This window comes from Microcaecilia unicolor, chromosome 1 (genome assembly GCF_901765095.1).
Source record: "Microcaecilia unicolor chromosome 1, aMicUni1.1, whole genome shotgun sequence".
Classification (NCBI taxonomy): domain Eukaryota; kingdom Metazoa; phylum Chordata; class Amphibia; order Gymnophiona; family Siphonopidae; genus Microcaecilia; species Microcaecilia unicolor.
The window spans coordinates 515,624,040-515,647,072 of NC_044031.1; the positions used below are offsets into that span (position 1 = coordinate 515,624,040).

The 23,033-nt window shown below is 42.9% G+C and overlaps 1 protein-coding gene across 1 annotated transcript in view; it reads right to left on the reverse strand.

Moving 5' to 3' along the window:
• Positions 1–23,033, reverse strand: part of TRPA1 (transient receptor potential cation channel subfamily A member 1) — a 197,215-nt gene that overhangs the window by 145,968 nt on the left and 28,214 nt on the right. Inside the window, 2 exon segments of the mRNA XM_030190171.1 lie at positions 13,874–13,981; positions 22,266–22,441. Coding sequence (XP_030046031.1) covers positions 13,874–13,981; positions 22,266–22,441 — 284 coding nt within the window.

Sequence of the window (23,033 nt, forward strand, 5' to 3'; positions counted from 1 at the left end):
TAAATATACTACTTATTAACTTTATTGCATGCCCCCTAGTCCTTGAAAAGACTAAACATGTTCAAGTGTACAGCGCTGTGTACGTCTAGTAGCGCTATAGAAATGATAAGTAGTAGTAGTAGTAAAAGACTAAACAAGCAATTCACGTCTACTCATACCACTCTACCTAATAATTTAGAGACCTCATATCTCCCCTCAACTGTCTTTTTCCAAGGTCAGGAGCCCTAACGTCTTTAGCCTTTCCTCAAAGGGAAGTCTTCTCATCCCCTATCATCACCCTTCTCTGTACTTTTTCTAATTCTGCAATGTCTTTTTTGAGATGCAGTGACCAGAACTGCATACAATATTCAAGGTGCAGTCGCACTGTAGAGTAACACAAAGGCATTGTAATATTCTCTTTTTTATTCTCCATTCCTTTCCTAATAATTCCTAATATTCTATTTGCTTTCTTAGCCTTCACTGCACATTGAGCAGAGAATTTTAACATATCATCAACGATGACAGCTAGATCCTTTCCCTGTGTAGCGACTCCTAATATGGAACCTTGCATCACGTAGCTATAGTTTTGGTTCTGCTTCCCTACATGCAACACTTTGCACATGCTCACATTAAGGGCCCCTTTTATTAAGCCACGCTAGAGATTCCATATGCGGGCAGCCTATTCAATTCGAATGGGCTTTGTCACATTTGTTGCACAGCTTAGTAAAAGGGGCTCTTACTGTGAGCATGTGTGCAAAGCGTCACCTTCCATTTGGATGCCCAGTCTCCTAAAGTCCTCTTGCAATTTTTCATAATCCTTTTGTGATTTAACAACTTAATACCTTTGTGTCATCAGCAAATGTAATTACCTTACTTGTTATTTCCGTTTCTAGATTAGACTGCTTTTTCATTTGCAGCTGAAACTGAAACAGTCTGAAAGCTTTCGACTGAAACAAACCGCAACCAAAATTCATCAGCCAAAACCAAAAAAAGCTATTTGGTTTTGTGAACATGAACCACTGAGGGCAGCTGGGTATTGTTAGAGCTTGCAGTCTACGTCCCTCTGCTAAACTCACAGTATCCAAGCCAGAATATAATAATTTAAACAATAAAAGACTATTTTATCTCCAAACAAAATAGCCTCCACATACATGGACCGCAGCTAATGAAAACTGAAACTAAAAGCCACGGTGCTTCTACATTGACTTTGCACCACACCCAGAGTCATAACTCTACAGTGAGGCTTATACCTAAGGAGCTTGCCAACCCACATTTACAGACTTAAAATTCCTGCTAAAATTATTTATCAAAAGCATTTATTTGGAGCATTCTATTTACTATATAAGCTATTGTGCAAGATCATAAATGCATTACTTGCAATCGGAGTACAAAAAAAGCAAAAGAAAAAGAATACAAAGAATAGCCGCCCTCCCTCAGACTACTTTACAATCCCTGGTGGTCTAGTGGTGTAACCAATTCAGGAGTGAAGCCTCAGTCACAGCAACCTTTTTGAGAGCAGAGCTAGAATGGGCAGGAGTAAATGGAGATTGCTCCTGCCTCAATCATACCTCTAGACCACCAGGGACTGTAAAATAGGCCCAGGAAAGGAAATCACATATGGGGTCTGGGAGGAGGGACAACTCCTGTTTTGGGAGGGGAGGGAGGGAGACAAAAGGGACAAAGCACAAATTTTTGGCTTCCACCAAAAATACATGGTCATTTTCAACTGAAACTGAAAACATGGCGGCAAATTAAAATAACCTTTCCATTGAAGCCGAAACTGGGCAGAAAAAGAATTTGGGGCCAATTTTTGCCTCCTATCCCACACTTCCGAATTTACTCATCAGTCATGTTTGTGCAGCGCTGTGTATGCCTTGTAGCGCTATAGAAATGCTAAATAGTAGTAGTAGTAGTAGTCTTTCATAAAGTCAAATTTGTCAAATGCCTTATGATACACAGTATCAGTTGGCTCACATCCTATATAATAAAACGCACCTCCAACGTTCTGAAGCCGAGAAAGTGAAGCCTTCAAGCCTTGAAGCATTCCTGCAACATTCCGGAACTACGTGTCGTCAATTGAGGAGATGGAGCCTTACAGAGCACACAAATGCTTCAAGGCTTGAAGGCTTGACTTTCTCGGCTTCAGAACATTGGAGGTGTGTTTTATTATATAGGATGTGCTCGGTGCTTTTGTGTAGCACATGGGGGGAATTTAATATATGCTGATTAAAGTAGAGGAGTGGTTGGAAGGGGGGCACTGGAGATAGGACAATCACTGGGTGGCTGGAGGGGGGCAGGGGAGAGAGGAGATTCACTGGGTGGCTGGAGGGGGCAGGGGAGAGAGGAGATTCGCTGGGTGGCTGGAGGGGGGACCAGGGAAAAAGTAGAATCGCTGGGTGGCTGGAGGGGGGGCAGGGGAGAGAGGAGAATTGCTGGGTGGCTGGAGGGGGGCAGGGGAGATAGGAGAATCGCTGGGTGGCTGGAGGGGGTAGGGGAAAGAGGAGATTCGCTGGGTGGCTGGAGGGGGGCAAGGGAAAAAGGAGAATCGCTAGGTGGCTGGAGGGGGCAGGGGATATAGGACAATCGCTGGGTGGCTGGAGGGGGGGCAGGGAACAGAGGAGACTTGCTAGATGGCTGGAGGGGGGGCAGGGGAGAGAAGAGCATCAGTGGGTGGCTGGAGGGGAGCAAGGGAAAACGTAGAATCGCTGGGTGGCTGGAGGGGGAGCAGGGGAGAGAGGAGAATCGCTGGGTGGCTGGAGGGGGGACAGAGGAGACACACTCACACCCAGCAGTCTCACTTTTTCTCTGTCACACACACACACTCGCACATTCACTCTCTCTGTCTCACACACAGTCAATCTCACACACACTCTCTCAAACATATACACTCTGAGGAAAACCTTGCTAGCGCCCGTTTCATTTGTGTCAGAAATGGGCCTGTTTTACTAGTTTATACATAAGGGTGAGCCAGTTGATGTAGTGTATCTAGATTTTCAGAAAGCTTTTGACAAAGTTCTTCATGAGAAGCTCCTGAGAAAATTAAAGAGTCATGGGATAGGAGGCAATGATCTGTTGCAAATTAGGAATTGGTTGACAGAAAACAGAGGGTGGGGTTAAATGGCCATTTTTCTCAATGAAGGAAGGTGAATAGTTGAGTGCCGCAGAGAGTTGTACTGGAACCGGTGCTGTTCAACATATTTATAAATGATCTGGAAATCGGAACGCGTGAGGTGATTAAATTTGCGGATGGCACAAAACTATTCAAAGTTGTCAAAACACATGTGGATTGTGAAGAATTGCAGGAAGACCTTAGGAAACTGGAAGACTAGGCATCCAAATGGCAGATGAAATTTAATGTGGACAAATGCAAAGTGATGCACATTGGGAAGAATAATCTGAATCATAGTTATTTAATAGTAGGGTCCACTTTAAGAGCCAGAACTCAAGAAAAAGACCTAGGTGTCATTGTAGACAATACGCTGAAATCTTCTGCCCAGTGTGAGGTGGCAGCCAAAAAAGCAAACAGGAGGCTAGGAATTATTTTGAGAGGGATGCAAAATAAGACCAAAATATTATAATGCCTCTGTATTGCTCCACAGTGTGACGTCATCTCCAGTATTGTATTTAAGTCTGGTCACCGTATCTCAAAAAAGATATAGAAGAATTAGAAAAAGGTTCAAAGAAAAGTGACCAAAATAATAGAGGGCATGGAACTGCTACCATATAAGGAAAGGCTTAAGAGGTTAGAGCTCTTTACCTTGGAAAATAGATGGCTGAGGGGGGATATGATGGAGGTCTATAAAATCCTGTGAGAAGTGGAACGGGTAGAGGTGGATCGTTTTTTTTCTCTCATTCAAAAAGTACAAGGATCAGGAACACTCAATGAAATTGCATGGAAATACTTTTAAAACAAATAGTACTCTGGATAATATAGATACCAGAGTACAGATAGAATTGAAAAGTGAACTTGCAGAGCTATTGTTAGTAATATGTAATTTATATTTAAAATCAATTATGGTAAAGAAAGATTGGAGGGTGGCAAATGTAATGCTAATTTTTAAAAAGGGTTCCAGAGGTGATCCAGAAAATTATAGACCAGTGAGCCTGACGTTGGTGCAGGGCAAAACGGTAGAGAAGAAAATTACAGAGCATATACATAAGCATGGATTAATGAGACAAAGCCAACAAGGATTTCATCAAAGGAAATCTTGCCTCATCAATCTACTATTTTTTTGAAGAAGAAGTGAACAAACATGTGGATAAAGGTGAGCCGGTCAATATTGTGTATCAGGATTTTAAAAAGGCATTTGACAAAAGTACCTCATGAAAGATTCCTGAGGAAATTAGAAAGTCATGGGATATCGTGTTAAGCCTTTATTGAAATATTTCTTCTTTAAATCTCATCTTCTGAGTTTATAACGGGTTCCTCCCCCTATACTTTGTGGTCTAATACAAGATGTATTACTTTTGATCTTGATGTTTTTAGATTATGCCTGTCTGTTTTTCCTGTTCAAGATGTAAAGGCTTGTAAAGAATATAAATTTATAAATAAAAATTAAAAAAAAAAAAAAGAAAGTCATGGGATAGGAGGTAATGTCCTGTTGTGGATTAAAAACTGCTAGGGTAGTCAACTTAAGACTCCTTAATTTTTCAGTGACTTATCTTTCCCGAGAGAACTTCGTAAAATGTACTTGAGAGATATCTTACAGCTGACCCTGGAAGATAGTGAGATAGTGAATGTCTATTATATTCCTAGAGGTACCAGGGCAGTTAATAAAAAAAAGGGGGAAATGGATACTATAAATTCTCCTGATAGTCTTGATCTTACAAAATATTTGGAAACTTGTCAGGACATTATTGCCAAAAGAGCAACTCTGTTGGTTACCTTGTCATTTGTGGAAAATAAAAAAAGGGGGCAGTTGGAGACATCCTAAATCGGGTTTAGATTATACCAATTTGGACATCCCTGGGAGAAAGACGTCCATCTTCCGATTTATGTCGAAAGATGGACGTCCTTCTCTTTCAAAAATGAGCCCCAAAGTTATTCAAAGTTGTTAAATCGCAACAGGATTGTAAAAAAGAGTAACCCAAAACTATAGGTACGTGATGCAAGGTTCCACATTAGGAGTCACTGGCCAGGGAAAGGATCTAGGTATCATCCTTAATGATATGTTCAAACCCTCTGCTTAGTATGCAGCAGTGGCTAAAAAAGCAAATAGAATGTTAGAAATTATTGGGAAAAGAATGGAAAACAAAAATGAGAATGTTATAATGCCTTTCTCTCGCTCCATGGTGTGGCCGCACCTCAAATACTTGTGCAATTCTGCTCTCAGCATCTCAAAAATTATATAGCAGAATTAGAAAAGGTACAGAGAAGAGCTACAAAAATGAAAAAGGGGATAGGATGACTGCCCTGTGAGGAAAGGTATCATGTTTCAGGATGAGTGAGCCCTTGGCCCATAGTGGAACAGTGTGCCCAGGAGACAGACTGTAGCAAGGTACACCAACTGATAGTGGGATAGAAGTGGAGGAGGATACACCAGAGTATTTATTTATTTTATTTATTAGGATTTATTTAACGCCTTTTTGAAGAAATTCACTGAAGGCAGAGTACAGTAAGAATAGATCAAACATGAGCAATAGGCAATTACAGCAGTAAAAATATTCAAATAATACAAAGTATAGCATAGTATACTACTTACAATGTCAACACAATACGTAATAGTACATAGTGAAGGGTAAAGCAAAGATGGAACATAGTAACATAGTAAATGACGGCAGATAAAGATCTCTATTGTCCATCCAGTCTGCCCAACACGATAAACTCATTTTACATGGTATGTGATACTTTATATGTATACCCGAGTTTGATTTGTCATTGCCTTTTTCAGGGCACAGACTGTAGAAGTCTGCCCAGTACTGTTCTTGTACTAAGTTCTAAAGCTAACCTCAGTTACCATCAAACCAAGTCTGAAAATGACTAGCGCAGCTCCAAGCTCATAAGGTAAACTTAGGTTCTACTACCCAGCTCAAAACAAAATTGCCCCTCCTCCAGAGCTATGAGTCACCAGATGCTATGTAAACAAAATTGATTGAATTAAGTCTCTGGCAGTGTAGATTCAACACACAATTCTAATGAAAACAGATACCAGATTCAATGTAACCAGATTAAGTCACAGGTTTAAAACACTTGGCACAGGTTAAAACACAGTTCCAGTGAAAACACCTTTAAGACAATTCCAGCATAAAAAGATGAAATCACTAGCACAGATATTCAAAACTCAAAACACAATTCTCTAAATCCCTTTAAGACAATACCAGCATAAAAATATAAAATCACAGTGCAATATAGGCAATAGAATAGAGACAGATAAGGAACTTATAGAGGTCAGACCCTCTGCAAGTGAAAGAACAGGGTTTTTTTTTGTTTCATTTGTACCCCGTGCTTTCCCACTCATGGCAGGCTCAATGCTGCTTACATGGGGCAATGGAGGGTTAAGTGACTTGCCCAGAGTCACAAGGAGCTGCCTGTGCCTGAAGTGGGAATTGAACTCAGTTCCTCAGGACCAAAGTCCACCACCCTAACCACTAGGCCACTCCTAGTTAATAGGATAGAATAAAAAGGGGGTGAAATAGAATAAAGGAGTCAATAGTTTATCAGGAAGATATTAAGAGATATTAAGAGCAGGACACAGGTGGCCAAATTGGGATACGAAGATACGTCTCCTTGAGACCTAACGAGATGGGAAACTCCCTGGGCTGCACTGCCGCTATCACAGACCGCAGCGTCTCCATGCGGAAGTGCTGAACCCTCAGAGACTCGTTCACCTTCCGTAAGTCGAGAACTGGCTGAAAAGACCCCCCTTTCTGGGGCACCATGAAATAAATGGAATAGCGACCTTCCCAAAGCTCGGACTGAGGCACAGGAACCACCGCTCCTAACTCCAACAGAGACCGCAATGTTTCTGCCACCGCTTCCCGCTTTCCGACTGTGGCGCAGCGGGACTCCAAAAAGGCGTCCTTGACGGGTGCCATCAACTCCAACTTGTATCCATGCTCTATCAGATCGAGTACCCAAAGGTCCGTCGTGATCTTGGCCCACTCCTCCATGAACCGGGTCAAACAGCCCCCAATGCAAGGAATGGAAGAGTGGACCGGAACTTCGTCATTGGGAAGCTCGGTTAGTGCTTCCCTGTCGCTGAGCAGAACCAGCGGCCTTTTTTTCCGAACGAAAGGAATGCTGCTGCAATCTGGAACGTTAAAAAAGGAGCAGAGGCCCGACCAGGTAGATAATGCCGCGCCTCCCGAAACCTCGGTCTCGCCAAAGAAGTTCGAGGCTCGGATTTGGGTCTGTCCTCCGGCAGACGCTGAGACTTGGAATCTCCGAAATCCTTAACAATCTTTTCCAAATCCTCCCCAAACAGCATCTTACCCCAAAGGGCAACTTCGTGAGCCGCTGATTTGAAGCCATATCAGCCACCCAGTGGCGCAGCCATAGCAGCCACCGAGCAGAAACCGCCAGAGACATCTGCTTAGCTGAGGCCCGAATCAAATCATAGAGAGCATCAGCCAAATATGCAAGCCCCGACTCCATAAGAGGGGCAACCTCCGCCAATGGAGCCGAGACCTCCAACTCATGCTGCACCGCCTGCTGAAGCCAAGACAGACAGGCTCAAGCTGCATACGAACTACAAATTGAGGCCTGCAGAGTCAAGGCCGACACCTCGAAAGCGCGCTTTAAAGAGGCCTCAAAACTGTGATCCTGTATGTCCTTGAGGGCAACGCCTCCCTCAACTGGAAGAGTGGTCTTCTTGGTGACCGCCGCCACCAGGGAATCTACCTTCGGAAAGGCGAAAAGACTCAAATGAGACTCCTCCACCGGATAAAGGCGAGCCATAGTGCGAGCTACCTTTAGGTTCCCCTCAGGCTCCAACCACTGATCTGAAATGAGCTCCTGAATAGCTTCATGGACAGGAAAATATTGTGACGGCTTCCTAGTGCTAGCCATCTTAACATTTATGGCTGCCGCAGCCACAGCTTCAGAATCTTGAATATTCAGCGCCTGCAAGGACTCTGAAATGAGGGAAGGCAATTCGTCCTTCACACCGCCTTAGTGTCATCCTGTTCTTCGTGAACAAGTTCACCTTCTTCCACATCTCCGAGTCCCGAGTTCTGTGACCCTCGGGTGGATCCTCCGGCTCCCTCAATCAGAGATGGCTGCGGCCCAAGCGAAGCCACCGAGCCCGTCTCAGACTCTGACCCCAGCCTCCTGCTCTTCAGTGACGGTGGTGCCACCGGAATTGAGGGCGATGCTCCAACTCCCAAATCCGACCCCACCTGGCATGATGGGAGCGAAGACTGCAGGTGGAACGCCAAATCACCCGGAGAGGCCTTTTTTAATAAAAATGCCTGGTGCATAAGTAAAATAAACTCGGGGGAAAATGGGTCCCCCTGCCCCTGAGCTGCCACAGTACATAAGTACATAAGCACTGCCACGCTGGGAAAAGAGCAAAGGTCCATCAAGCCCAGCACTCTGTCTCCGACAGCGGCCAATCCAGGCCCCCAAGAACCTGGCAAAACCCCCAAATTCAATAATGATCAATGGACTTTTCCTTCAGGAATCTGTCCAGACCCCCTTTAAACTCAGCAAGGCCAGCTGCTGTCACTACCTTCTCCGGCAATGAGTTCCAGAGTCTAACTACGCGCTGAGTAAAGAAAACCTTTCTCCGATTTGTTTTAAACCTACCACATTCTAATTTCATCTTGTGTCCCCTGGTTCTATTATTGTTAGAAAGTGTAAACAAACGCTTCACATCAGTCCGCTCTACCCCACTCATTATTTTGTACACCTCTATCATATCACCCCTCAGCCGCCTTTTCTCCAGGCTAAAGAGTCCTAGCCATCTTAACCTCTCCTCATAGGGTAGTTGTCCCATCCCTTTTATCATTTTTGTCGCCCTTCTCTGCACCTTCTCCAATTCCTTTATATCTTTTTTGAGATGAGGCGACCAGAACTGAGCACAATACTCCAGGTGCGGTCGCACCATGGAGCGATATAACAGCATTATATCATCCTCATGCTTGTTTTCCATCCCTTTTCTAATAATACTCAACATTCTGTTCGCCTTCTTAGCCTCCGCAGCACATTGAGCTGAAGATTTCAAGTTCCTATCCACGATGACTCCCAGATCCCTTTCTTGGTCCGTAACTCCTAAAGCGGAACCTTGCATGACATAGTTCAGGGGTAGGCAACTTCGGTCCTCGAGAGCCGCAGGCAGGTCAGGTTTTCAGGATATCCACAATGAATATGCTTGAACTTGATTTGCATACACTGCCTCCATGGTATGCAAATCTATCTCTTGCATATTCATTGTGGATATCCTGAAAACCTGACCTGCCTGCGGCTCTCGAGGACCAGAGTTGCCTACCCCTGACATAGCTGTAATTTGGGTTCCTCCTTCCCACATGCATCACTTTGCACTTGTCAACGTTGAACTTCATCTGCCATTTGGACACCCAATCCCCCAGTCTCATGAGGTCTTCTTGTAATCTTTCACACTCCTCCTGCAACGAGACGACCCTGGATAACTTTGTGTCATCTGCGAATTTAATTACCTCACTAGTTACTCCCATCTCAAGGTCATTTATAAATATGTTAAAAAGCAGCGGTCCCAGCACAGACCCCTGAGGGACCCCACTAACTACCCTTTCTCCATCGAGAATAATGACCATTCAACCGTACTCTCTGCTTCCTATCTTTTAACCAGCTCTTAATCCATAATAAAACACTGCCTCAGATCCAATGACTCTCCACTTTCCTTTGGAGTCTTTCATGAGGCACTTTGTCAAACACCTTCTGAAAATCTAGATACACAATATCCACCGGCTTCCCTCTGTCCACATGTTTGTTCACCCCCTCGAAAAAATGCAGTAGATTTGTGAGGCAAGACTTCCCTTCTCCAATGCTACTGGCCCCCAAGACTCCCGTGACAACTGACTGCCCTCTGCTAGCCTCTTCACCAGTACCGTGTGCTCCTCTGCCTCCAGGGCCGCGCTGGAAGCATCCCCTGATGAATCAAAAATGGCACCCTCCACGAGCTGCGGAGCGCAGGAAATCCCCTCGGAGACCGCCACTGCCCCCGATTCCTCCATGCAGCCAGTGCTGCAGAGTCCCGCTACACTGTGTTTCCACAGCGAGAACAGCGCTTGGCAGTCTCAGGCGAACGCGGGGATCAGCAGAAAAAAGGAACAGCACTCACCCTACAAATGAGAGTGGCAAAGCCCGTCCCCAAAGGAGCTGCAACACGGCGTCCCAATTCTCCAGCACCCGGTCCAACAGAGGTTCGGGTCTGGGAACGTGCTGCCTGTGTGCCAATTTTTTTTTCACTGTGAGCCCAAAATCAGACAGACACAGAAGCCACAGCACCAGCAAACGACTGGGAGCAGGGGATTGAAGGGTAAGGCAGGGACCTGAACATAAGTATGCCTTTAAAGTGGGCACCACCAGCCACACACCCCTGTTCAACTGGCACCCCAGGAGCCCCCTAACAATAGACAATCCAGAAGCTGGCAAGCTCCGTCCACCACCTGCTGGAGATAGTTATACTAAAGGGAGAAGGTCCAGTACACAGAAGGTTACTGCCTGTTTTTATCTCCACCTGCTGATAGACAGATACAATCCACCAGTTCATGGATTCATCTGCTGCTGAAGCTAAGGAAGTGAAAGTTATCAGATGATGGTCAGAGCTGAGGCACAGAAACTGGAGAGTGAGCAGTTGGAGAAGAAAATAAGATCAAGACAGTGGCCATTCTGGTGAGTGGGGGGTAGTGGAGCACAGTTGAAGATTGAAAGAGGATGTTAAAATGAGAAACTGAGAAGCATAATAGTCATAGGGATCATTAGTATGAATGTTAAAATCCCCAAGAATGAGAGAAGGAGATGAAGGTTCAAAAAAGAAGGAAAAACAGGCATCAAAGTCAATGAGAAAGGAAGAAAGGGACTTATCAGGGGGTCGATAAATGACTGCTACTTGGAGAGGTAGAGGAGTGAATAGATGGTTGCAGTAGACTTTGAAGGAAGAAAAGCAGCGACACTGAGGTGGAAGAAGAGGTTGAAATCTACAGGAGGGTGAAAGTAGTAGCCCAACATCACCTCCACAGTCAACCAGGTGGGGAGTATGGGAGAAAAGGTAACCTCCATGACATAGGGCTGCGGCTGAAGTAGAGTCTTCAGGGCAAAGCCAAGTCTCAGTTAGGGCAAGCAGATGGAGAGTACTAGAGATAAAAGAGGTTGTGGATGTAGGAAAGTTTGTTGCAGACAGAGTGGGCATACCACAAAGCACATGAGAAAGGCAGGGAAGAAGTGGGGAGGGAAGAACAGAAATTAGATTGGAGACATCACGGTGTGACCTACATAAATAGGATGAGAGCTGATGTGGAGGACCAAGATTGGGACTGATATCCCCAGTGGAGAGCAGGAGAAGCAGCAAGAGAGTATGGAGAAAAGTAGCATAGGCATGATGATAGCAACAAAGGCAAGATGTACTCAGATAGAATGAAGATGGTTGAATGGAAGGAAGGAAATGTTGAAGGTTGAGAGCTGAGAAGAAGGGAGAAGACAAAAGACATGGTGAGATGATGAAAGAAGAAGAAGGGCAATATGTTTCTGTAGTATACAATGGTTTCAGATGGAGAAAGATTGGGAAGGGACAATACCAAGAAGAGAAAGTGTACTGGAGTCATAAGTAGTAACTGGGAGAAAATACAAAGTGTATAGAGAAAATGCTTCGGCAACTAGAACAAAGGCCCTGGGAGGATCAGGGTGAACCTGGGAGTCACTCCAGAGAAGGATGAGAGGATATGCCAATGGGCTGCAAGTCCTCCACAGAACCTGGAAGGCAGCTGGTGGGTTTGCTGAGCACCTCCACCTCGCACCTCCTGGCCAAAAAAAGGCTTACCAGAGGTTAGGCCGAACTCAGCATTCCCCCCCCCCCCCCCCCCTTATGGTCACCTGATGAAAGAGGTTTATAAAATACTGAGTGGAGTGGAACAGTTAGATGTGATTTACTTCCAAAAATACCAGGAATATGGGGCATGCAAAGAAGCTATTAAGTAGTAAATTTTAAAAGAATTGGAGAAAATCTCTCTCACTCAATGGGTAATTGAACTCTGGAATTTGTTGCCAGAGATTGTGGTAAAAGCAGTTAGCTTAGCAGGGTTTATAAAGGGATTGGATAATTACCTAAAATTAAAGCTCATAAGCCATTATTAAGGTGGACTTGGGAAAATCCACTGTATATTCTAGGATAAGCAGCATAAAATCTGTTTTGCTGTTCTGGGATCTTGCTTTTAATTCCTAACACTTATTCACTTGTTCAGAAAACTTATTTTATCACCCTCACTTTAATATTCCCTTATCTCTTGTTTGTCCTGTTTGTCTGTCCTAATTAGATTGTAAGCTCTGATGAGCAGGGACTGTCTCTTCATGTTCAAGTGTACAACGCTGCGTACATCTAGTAGCACTATAGAAATGATAAGAAGTAGTAGTAGTGACCTGCTGGATTGGCCACCATTGGAAACAGGATATTGGGGTTGATGGATCTTCAGTCTGTCCCAGTATTGCAATGCTTATGTTCTTATGCTATTTTACTTTACTATTAATGTAAAACCATATTTTTGTTTAGCTCACTTGTTTATACTACTGAAAACTTTGCATGTATTTACCTTTATGTATCAAAACTAAAGACTTTTCAGCACAGTAGTGTTTGTGCTTTTCGTGCCACGCCTCCAGAGTCTCTAATCACGGCTGGGCACTACTCACACAAATACAATCCCCTTGACCGGTACCTTAAAAGAACCAGACAGTAGCAAAGAAAATATGCACTACATACTACCATATAGGGGATAATTCTTTAAAGTAGGCATGACTATTTAATGTGCTGATGTCATGCATAAATGATAGAATAATGGCACATATGTTCTTATGTGTGCCCATATGCATGTAAATGGTACCATTCTACTTAAGCATTATCCTGCAACTATGTTACATAGTGGGTATGTGACAGGTGGGTGTACACACATAGGTGGCATCTGGGTGGAACTAATCCTTACACATGTTTAAGTCCAAGTTATGTATGACCAACATGTGAGTGTAACAGTATATTTGCCTGGTTACACCAGGGGCGTAGCTAGGTTGGGCCATGGGCCCCTATAGATTTAGTCCTGGCCCCCTCCACTTTCAACCCCCCCCCTGCACCGCCACTGCAAGGTACCTTTGCTGGTGGGGGTCCCCAACCCCAGCCAGCCTTAATCTTCTTCAGCGCCGGTCTCCGGCACATTCGCTGATCTGTGCTGTGAGTCCTGACATCCAGCAAGTCCTGCACATTCCTTTAAGTGAAACTGAGCATGCTCAGTTTCACTTGAAGGAACGTTCATAATGTCAGGACTCACAGCACAGATCAGCGAATGTGCCGGAGACCGGCGCTGAAGAAGACTAAGGCTGGCGGGGGTTGGGGACCCACGCCAGCAAAGGTACCTTGCAGCAGTGGCAGCGGGGGGGGGGGGGGGGTCAAAAGTGGCAGGGGAGGGTCGGCGGAGGGGGTAGGTGGGCTAAAACATCCCCCCCCCCCACCTTGGGCTCTGGACCCTCCTCTCGCTGAGGTCTGGCTATGCCCCTGGGTTACACTATATGCTATAAAGGAAAGTAGGTGCCTAATTTCCTTTATGGAATAGGCATCTTACAAGCACCCTCTTATAAATTACTCCATTTATAACATTGGTTTTTCTGTACTCTCATACCAAGACCAATACACTGTATTATATAAAATAAAAAAATAATATTTAGAAATACTGCAGAGGGATATAGGGTACAAAGAAATGTAATAAATATACCAACCAGGATATCAATTGCTTCAACATTGTCTTTGCAGCATGTCATCATCACTGCACTATTTCCAATTTCTCCTTCTAGATTAATATCTGTACTACTATGAGAAGTCAATACCTAGCCAAACAGAAAAAAAACAGCACATCAAATATGAAGAAAGAACAAATATTAAAAACACACAAAACAATTGTAAACTCAGCAACCATTTATACTGGCAGATTTCAAAATGTTTTGTTGTCATTTACAAGGTTTGGGCAGCAAATGAAAGAGGATTATTATTATTATTATTATTTATTGCATTTGTACCCCACCTTATCCCACCTTTTTGCAAGCTCAATGTGGCTTACAGAGTGTTGTTATGATGCAGTCATTACATGATCTTAAATACATAAGCTGAAAGTAAATGAATTAGATGCAAGGTCATTACATGATTTTAAATACATAAGCTGAAAGTAGATGAGATGCAAAGTGCTAGAAAGGTGTTGTGAGAGGCGTTTTTGATGCACCTGAGTGAATTGAGGAATGATTTATTAAGGATGTCTTTCGTAGGCTTTGTTGAAGAGGTGTGTCTTCAAAGATTTGCGAAAGCTGGTTAGATGGTCCATATTTTTCAGGGCCATGGGTAATGTGTTCCAGATCTGTGTGCTTTTATACGCAAAAGTAGTAGCGTATGACTGGTTGTATTTAATTCCTTTGCAGCTGGGGAAGTTCAGATTGAGGAATTTGCGGGCCGATCTTTTGGCGTTTCTAGGTGGTAGGTCCACTAGGTTTAACATATAGAGTGGGGCGTCTGCGTGGATGATTTTGTGGATGGTTGTGCAGATCTTGAACTCGATTCATTCCTTGAGTGGTAGCCAATGTAGTTTCTCTCTTAGAGGTTTCGCCCTCTCGTATTTAGTTTTTCCAAAGATGAGTCTGGCTGCGGTGTTCTGGGCTGTTTGGAGTTTTTTAATGGTCTGTTCTTTACAGCCTGCGTACAAAGTGTTACAGTAGTCCAGATGACTTATTACTAATGACTGTACTAGGGTACAGAAGATGTTTCTTGGGAAAACAGGTTTTATTCTCTTGAGTTTCCATATCGAGTAGAACATTTTTTTTGTTGTATTCTTCACGTGATCAAGTGATAAGGCTAAAAGGGCAATATGATCAATATTCAGTGGAAGGGCCACATACCATAAAATGGATACTTTATCCATTTAAAATTACATGTATTTTCAGACGTGCTATCTGCATAAGTGCTGCTGAAAATTCACATATAAATTTAAAATGGATGTTTAGACCTGCTATTTACCTGCTGCCACCTGAACAGAAGATATACATTCACTGCCAGATTCTCCATACCGCACCTAGGGCCCTGTTTACTAAGGTGTGTTACCGTTTTTAGCTCGCCTACACTTAGCGTGCACACTAACCATGTAGGCACCTATAGGGATATTGTAGGCACGTACATGGTTAACGTGCGTTAAAAATGTTAACGCACCAATAACACTGCTTAGTAAACAGGGCCCTTAGAGATCTGCACTGAAATCCAGGCATATTCAATGTACGTAACTTAATTCGCTTAAGAAGCTAATTAGCATTGATAAAACACAACATGCAATAACGAGCACTAATTGGCAATAATTAGAATTTATGCACACAACTCGCTAAGGATATTCTGTAATGAATTGTGCCTAAATTCTAATGTGCGCAGTTCAAAAGGGGCATGGCTATGGCAGAGAAATAGGCATTTCATGGGCGTTCCAAAATTTATGCACGTAGTTATAGAATATGGCCTGATGCATGTAAATCTATGCACAGGGATTTATGCCATATTTTCATTGGTGTAAAGGGAAGCGCATAGTTTTAGGCACTGGGATATCAATTAAGCTTATTCTATATACCGTGCCTAAATTTAAGCACCACTTATAGAATACACTTAAATGGAAATGTTTACTGCGCTGATTTTTTAGGCGCCTTATATAGAATGTGGCCCTCGGTGGCTGAATTTTGACACTGATCCCTACATTCTCTAAATGGCATGCAAATTTACATGTGCAAAGTTGTGTGCTATTCTGAGATGCACGTGCAATTTAATTGGCTAATGAGCAATTAATGCCAACTGGGTGCTATCAACAAGTTGGTGTTAATTGGCAGCAATTTGTATTTGTGCACACATTTTGCTAAGCGCTATTCTATAAAGATCCACGTGCAAATTTTTTGGCGCACAGTTAAAAAGGGGGCATGGCCACGGGACAGGCATGGGTAGGTCAGAGGCGTTCACTAAAGATGTGTGCATTATTACTGAACACTAGGGATCTGTGTCCATCTTAAGCACCAAGAGTTACACCAAGTTTCCAATTGAAATGGAAGCTAGTTGTAAGCACTATTCTATATTAACGAGCAACTCAGAGCACCATTTATAGAACAACACCACGGCAGTGGTATAGTCAGACCTTGATGTGTGTGTGTGTGTGGGGGGGGGGGGGGGGGGGGTTGAGAGCCCAAAGTGGGGGGGGGGGGGTGCACATTGTGGCACACCTTCCCGCCGCTCCCCATCACCACCGCCTCACATACCTTGGCTAGTGAGGGTCCCCAACCCTCACCAGCTGAAGCATTTGTCCAGTGTTGGTCTCCACCACATTGTCTATCCTGCTCTTTCCCTCACATCACATTCATGCTTGTTTTAATGAAACTGAGCATGTGTGACTTCGCGCATGCTCAGTTTCACTAAAACGAGCACGCATGTGATGTGATAGGAAGAGCAGGGCAGGCAATGCGGCAGAGAGCCTGAGACCAGTGCTGGACAAACGCTTTAAGGGGGTTGGGGACAGCTGCCAGCCAAAGCAGGGGCTCCAGAGCCAATTTGGGAGGGTCCAGGACCCCGTGGCCCCCTGTAGCTACACCACTGCACTCCACATGAATTGTTTTTGGCACCAAATTTGTGTGGCATTTATAGAATTTAATCCTGAGTGTATAAACATTTGGACTGCTCTCAACCTGCTCCAAACCACTCCCCTTTTTAAACAAATGCACAGCAGACATTCAAGGGCTAATTTTAGAACAAGTCACCTATGTCCAAGTCCCCCAAAGGCATCTATTTTAAACCTATTTTATACAGGCAACATAGAGGCCTATGTGCCTTATTTCTAAAACAGGCTCCCACATCCATACCATTCCTGTGTTTGTATCCCGCCTATTTCTGCATAAGACTCAAAGCGGGTCACAAAATCAACCCCCCCCCCCCCCCAAAAAAAAAAAAAAAAAAAATTTAAAATCACTCAAAATATTTGTTAAACAAATAGATCTTCAATAATTATTCACTGTCTGTATAGATACTGGAATAGTGTTCCATAAACTACTAGATTGATAACTGAATGAACTTTCATAAAATCTTTTAGTAACACATGCTTTACTATAGGGAAGCCTAAGCTTAATGTGGAACAGAATCAAGATGAAGATCTGAAAGAAGGTACAGATAATTGAATGTGAGAGCTTGGATATAAACCAATAGCAGCCACAACAGCACACAAATCCTCACATACAAATTTACACCTGCTCTAAAAAAGATGTAAATAGATGTATGTGTATATTTTATAAAGCGAAAGATCCAGAAGAAATCCACCTTAGTGGATTACTCAAATATCTCACAGTGTGTAACAAAAGTAAACAAAGTTGGAAAAAGACCATGGATTCCAGAAACAATGGTACTTCAAGAAGAGTTACTGATCATGGACTTGAAACAGGACCTGTGTTTCGGCCAAAAGGCCTGCCTCAGGAGTCCAAAAACAATTACATATTACATAGAGTCAAATAAGGAATGAATAGATATCTATTACAAAAATAAAATTCGAATGTTGAATAAATCGTGTGAACATAAAAATATATTAATAATTGAAAATATGTACTGATTGACAATATATATAGGCATTAGTTTCTGTTAGTATAAAATTTAAGATGTAAAAATAACTGAACATATTAGAAAATATATAACAATAAATAAAATGAAAAAATTAAAACATATGTAACACAATATAAATGTTAAAGCTGTACTATATACATACATTGAATATAAATTGTATATAAACTGACCTTATGAATAAAAAATTAGCAGAATTGTCGATGTCTTGTCTTTTGACCTTGTGACACTAAAGATTGGTCTATAAAACATACAAAATAAATATAACCCTTTTGTCTTATGTAGAATAAAGTTGTGGGCATAGTGGTTCCAAATAAGAGATAGCATTGTATCTGAAAAGTTAAAAATGTGATATCAGTATTGAATAAAAGAGCTCCATGCAAAAAGGAAGCATTGTGCCCTTAGGCTTATTGTGCGCTTACTCATTAATCAACAACAATGCAAACAAACACAGGGAAATAGGAAAAAATGAGTGTGAACCTGTAGCTAATACTGAAGAACTAGGGAGGAAAGTATGGGTTACTGCAGGATGGCTATAACAAAAAGGGTTATTTACAAAGAAAGCGCCATCATAACTGATATCACATTGTTAACTTTTCAGACACAATGCTATCTCTTATATGGAACTACAAAGCTTCAGCTTATTTGCTTGTGGGATAGCAGGCTCCTCAGGCCTTGCAGGCTCATTCAACAAGGCGTACAGCGACATCCTGGGCTGAGACTACAGAAAATGTCTCTTGTGGATCACCCTAATATCGTGAGATTCATGAGGGATACATGTGGTCTCCATTATGCACGCCGTGTCCAGAGTAGAACCTTAATTTAGTTCTCATATTCAATATTCAATGGCTGTCTTCAAGTCTAGGCTTAAAGCCCACCTCTTTGCTACTGCTTTCGACTCCTAACCATGACTCTCTTACTCAACGCCCTCACTTATCACCCCTACCACTGCAATTTCCCCACCCCTAGCTGTCTGTTCGTCTGTCTAATTTAGATTGCAAGCTCTGTTGAGCAGGGACTATCTTTTCATGTTAATTTGTACAGCGCTGGGTAAGTCTAGTAGCGCTATAGAAATGTTTAATAGTAGTTGTAGTAGTAATATCTCCACCCAGGATGTCACTGTACGCCTTGTAGAATGAGCCCACAAGGCCCGAAGAGCCACCCTGCAAGTTAATAAGCCTTCTAGCAATTGTGGGCTTGGAAGCCATGAGGCCAAGCCTCTTCTTACCAAAAAGCACAGGTCTGTCCAATTTGAGAAACTTAACCATGACTTCTAGATAACTAATGAGGACTGTATGCACATCAAGAAGCTTCAAGGAAGTCTTTTTGTCCTCTCTACAAAAGGACGGAAACTCCACAGATTGGTTGAGATGAAATGCCTATACTACTTTCCAAAGAAAGGAAGGAACCAGGCACAGGGAGACCCCTACCTCAAAAAAGCAAAGAAAGGCTCTAGGAATCCGGACAAAAGAGCCTGAAGTTCCGAAACCCTACATGCTGATGCAACAGCCACCGAGAATGCTGTCTTTAGCCTTCCAGAGTAGCTCAAAAGGAGGTTTCTGAAGAGCCTGAAGAACTAAAGGTTCCACTCTGGACATGGTGTATGAAAGGGAGGCTGCAAGTGTTTCACAAGAATGTAATGATATTAGGGTAAGCCACAAGAGGTCTTCTGTAGTTTACCTCTGAAACAGGCCAAAGCCACAACCTGAACTTTTAGAGAACCTAACGCCAATCCTTTCTGAAGACCTGTCTGGAGGTGCGCGATCTGAGCAGAGAAGGGAGACAGTCCACTTCTGAATACCAACCCTCTAACGTCATCCACACCCTTGCATATGTTATGGATGTAGAGTGTTTTCGAAGCCTGAAGCAAGGTAGTAATGACCGAATCAGAATAATCTTTTCTTCTCAGCCAAGCACTTTCAATAAGACCAAAGAGGCATGGATCCTCCATGAGCACTGGACCTCGCTTCAGTAGGCCTTGTACCTGCAGAAGATGGAGAAGATATCCATCCAGCTGTCGAATCAGGTTTGTGTACCATGGCTTCTGCAGCCAATGTGGGGCTATGAGAATTATTTGACCCTGGTGTAATGCGATCCTTTTCAACACCGGCCTACCATGGGCCAAGATGTGAAGAAGTAAGTGTGTCTGCAGCCAGGGCTGCAGTAGGGCATTTACCCCCATCAAGCCAGGTTCTTTCCAATGGCTGAAGAACTTTGACATTCAGTTTCGTCGCTATCAAGTCCAGAGGCAGAGAATCCCATCCATCCACTATCAGCTGAAACTTGTGGCTGGATAGTTCTCATTCTCCTGGATCCAAGGAGTACCTGCTGAGAAAGTTCACCTCCATATTCAAGAACCCCACAATGTGAGCTGCTCACAAGCAGGGAAGATTTTTCTCTGTCCAACTCATGAGAGAAGCTGCCTCCATTACAATCAGATGACTATGGGTTCTACTTTGCTTTTGTTGATATAAGCCACCACCATCGCATTGTTGGAGACTTGGACTAGGGTTCCCGCCAGAAAAGAACAAAGTCACAAAAGGCATTCCACACTACCCTGAGCTCCAAACAATTTAATCAACCCCCGAGACTCCTGTTCCATCCAAGTGCCCTGTGCGTAATATCTTCAGATACAAAAACAAGTAAAAAATGTGGCTGGCGGGGGCCATGATTAAAAAGCATATCTGCTCCAAAACTAAAAGGCACGCTATAAAGCCAACTGTTCACTAATAAGAATGGAAATCATGCAAATAAAAAAAATCCATCAATAATCTTACAAATGTACTTAATAGCATGTAAAATGATTCTTCATACAAAAAAATGTGCAGATTACCTAAATCATGGATGTACCAATCCTGTATGTACTGGTATTGAACATCAATACTAGCGAAAACTATATGGCGGGCAGGAATTGTAATTTAAAAGCTACATGATGCCATTGGTGTCATTTCCCACCTAGATTTAAATATTTATTTTTATGTATTTTTGATGCATTGTATAGCTATTATTTTATTGCTATACTTTTTTATGTATGTTATTTTGCTTTAAGACTCCTGATGAAGGCTGAAACACGAATTTGTGTTGAGTTACTTCTTGAATAAATCACCACACCTTTATAAGCTCATCATTTGGACTCCATTTTTGTCACCTTTGCTGTTGTTTTGTTGTGTTAAAGGAAGGATACCATCACCTCTGATGCGGCAGCCATATGGGTATGTGAAAGTACACCTCCTTGAGATCAAGGTGGTGAGAAACTTTCCCGCTTGAACTGAAGCTATGACTGCTCTTAGTGTCTCCATGCGAAAGCAGAACACACGGAAGTAGCAGTTTAGACCTTTGAGATTTAAGAACAGACAAAAGGTGCCTTCCTTCTTTGGGAAAATGAAGTAGATAAAGTATCTGCCTTGACCCTGTTCAGGCTGGTGAACTCAGTATTCTCTATCTTCACCTGCTGGTTGTTGAACACAGCTACCCCACAGGTTATGGAATAGTGGGAAGCTACGTAATTGGCTTCCAATTAAAAAATGTTGTATTTTCAAAATGCTGGTGTTGGCGTTTAAAGTGTTTCATGGCATGGTACTAAAATATGTTTCCAATAAGCTGCAAAGTTATACTCCTAAGTGATCATTATATTCCAGTGGCGTAGCCAAGGGTGGGCTTGGGTGGGCCCAGGCCCACCCACTTTGGGTTCAGGCCCACCCAGTAGCAGCATACCTATGATGTGCCTGGCAGGGATCCCCAAGCCCCACCAGCCGAAAACTCCCAACAAGTGTCCCTCCTGCGTACCTTGTAAGTAGCAGATCTTCACCTGCAGTGAGCAGTGACTGATACATACTGTTTGCACCTGCACCACAGCCTTCCCTCTGGTGTATTTCTGCCTAGGTGGAAACAGGAAGTTGCATCAGAGGGAAGACTGTGGGACCAACATGAGAAGTGTGTATTAGTTGCTGCTCACTGCTGGTGAAAATATGCTATTTAAAAGGTATACGGGAGAGGGGGGATGTTTGAGAGACCATATGGCATGCAGGCGAGAGGAGAGACCAAATCACCTTCGGGACGGGGCGAGGTTCCTCTGCCCACCCATCTTGGGCCCAGGCCCACCCAAAATTGGGTGTCTGGCTACTCCCCTGTTATATTCTCAGAGTGAGAGGCGTTTTCTTTATCTCCTGCCAGATCCTTTCAGTTACAGTGTGCTCGCACTCAAGCTTACTCTTTTATGACCTAGTTGTGGAACAAGGTTCTTCCCTCTGTGAGATCTATTAATGATCTTTTGGGATTTCAAAAGGCTGTTAAAACTTACTTGTTTTAATCCAACAATTTGATGAGTTGAAATGTAATTTGTCAGGCTACAACCATTGTTTAATTTTATTTTATGTTCTACTGTTTTATTATATTATGAATGCAATTCCGTAAACCATTCTGGGTGCTGTTGGGAGGACAGGCTAAATAATGGAATAAATAAATAAACAAATAAACAAACAAGTGGTTGGAATGAAGACTTACCTCAACTGTCTTGTTGTGGCATAACTGGACTGCCCTATGAAGAGGTGCCATCATATAATAGTTCAAAATGTTGGGGTTAGCTCCTCTGCTGAGAAGTACCTTCACACTTTCTAGCTGGTTTTTCTCCACAGCCCAGTGAAGCGGTGTATTTCCCTCTAAATCCATCACATTTAAAACTAGATCAAAACAGAAAATAACATTGTGATCAAATGGATATTAGATCCTATACTCACTAGCTCTCATCATGGTACATATGCAAGTAAAATATGATTTCATATTGCTTCACAGATTTTGTAAAAAGGTCAGAGGACATTTTACTAAAGTGCAGTAAAAACCTGAGGTGCATCAGCAAGGTGTCCTGACCTGTGAGCTGCTAATCACACTGTATTGACAGTAACTAAAAATACTGTTTCTGTATTATGACTCTTTTAGAACCCTGATTTAACAGCCCTAACCTCTTCACAGTAGTCCTATAATTGATGAAAAGCTAATTTCTCAATACATATTTGCTGAACAAAAAATTAGACATTGGCTTATAACCATTAGGATCATTTAAGTCTGTTTGCTTTTTTCACATCAAATATACATATTTTAGCACTACAGGAAAATGACCCTTTGGAAATGAGGCTATCACCATCAAAATAGGGGAGATAATCCAAACCACTCTTTGCAAAACCTTCAATAAAAAGGTGTCTAAATAGACAAGTCCTAACCTTAGCCTGCTTTAAAATAGTCACAATTTCCAGCTATTTCATTGATCTAAATTCA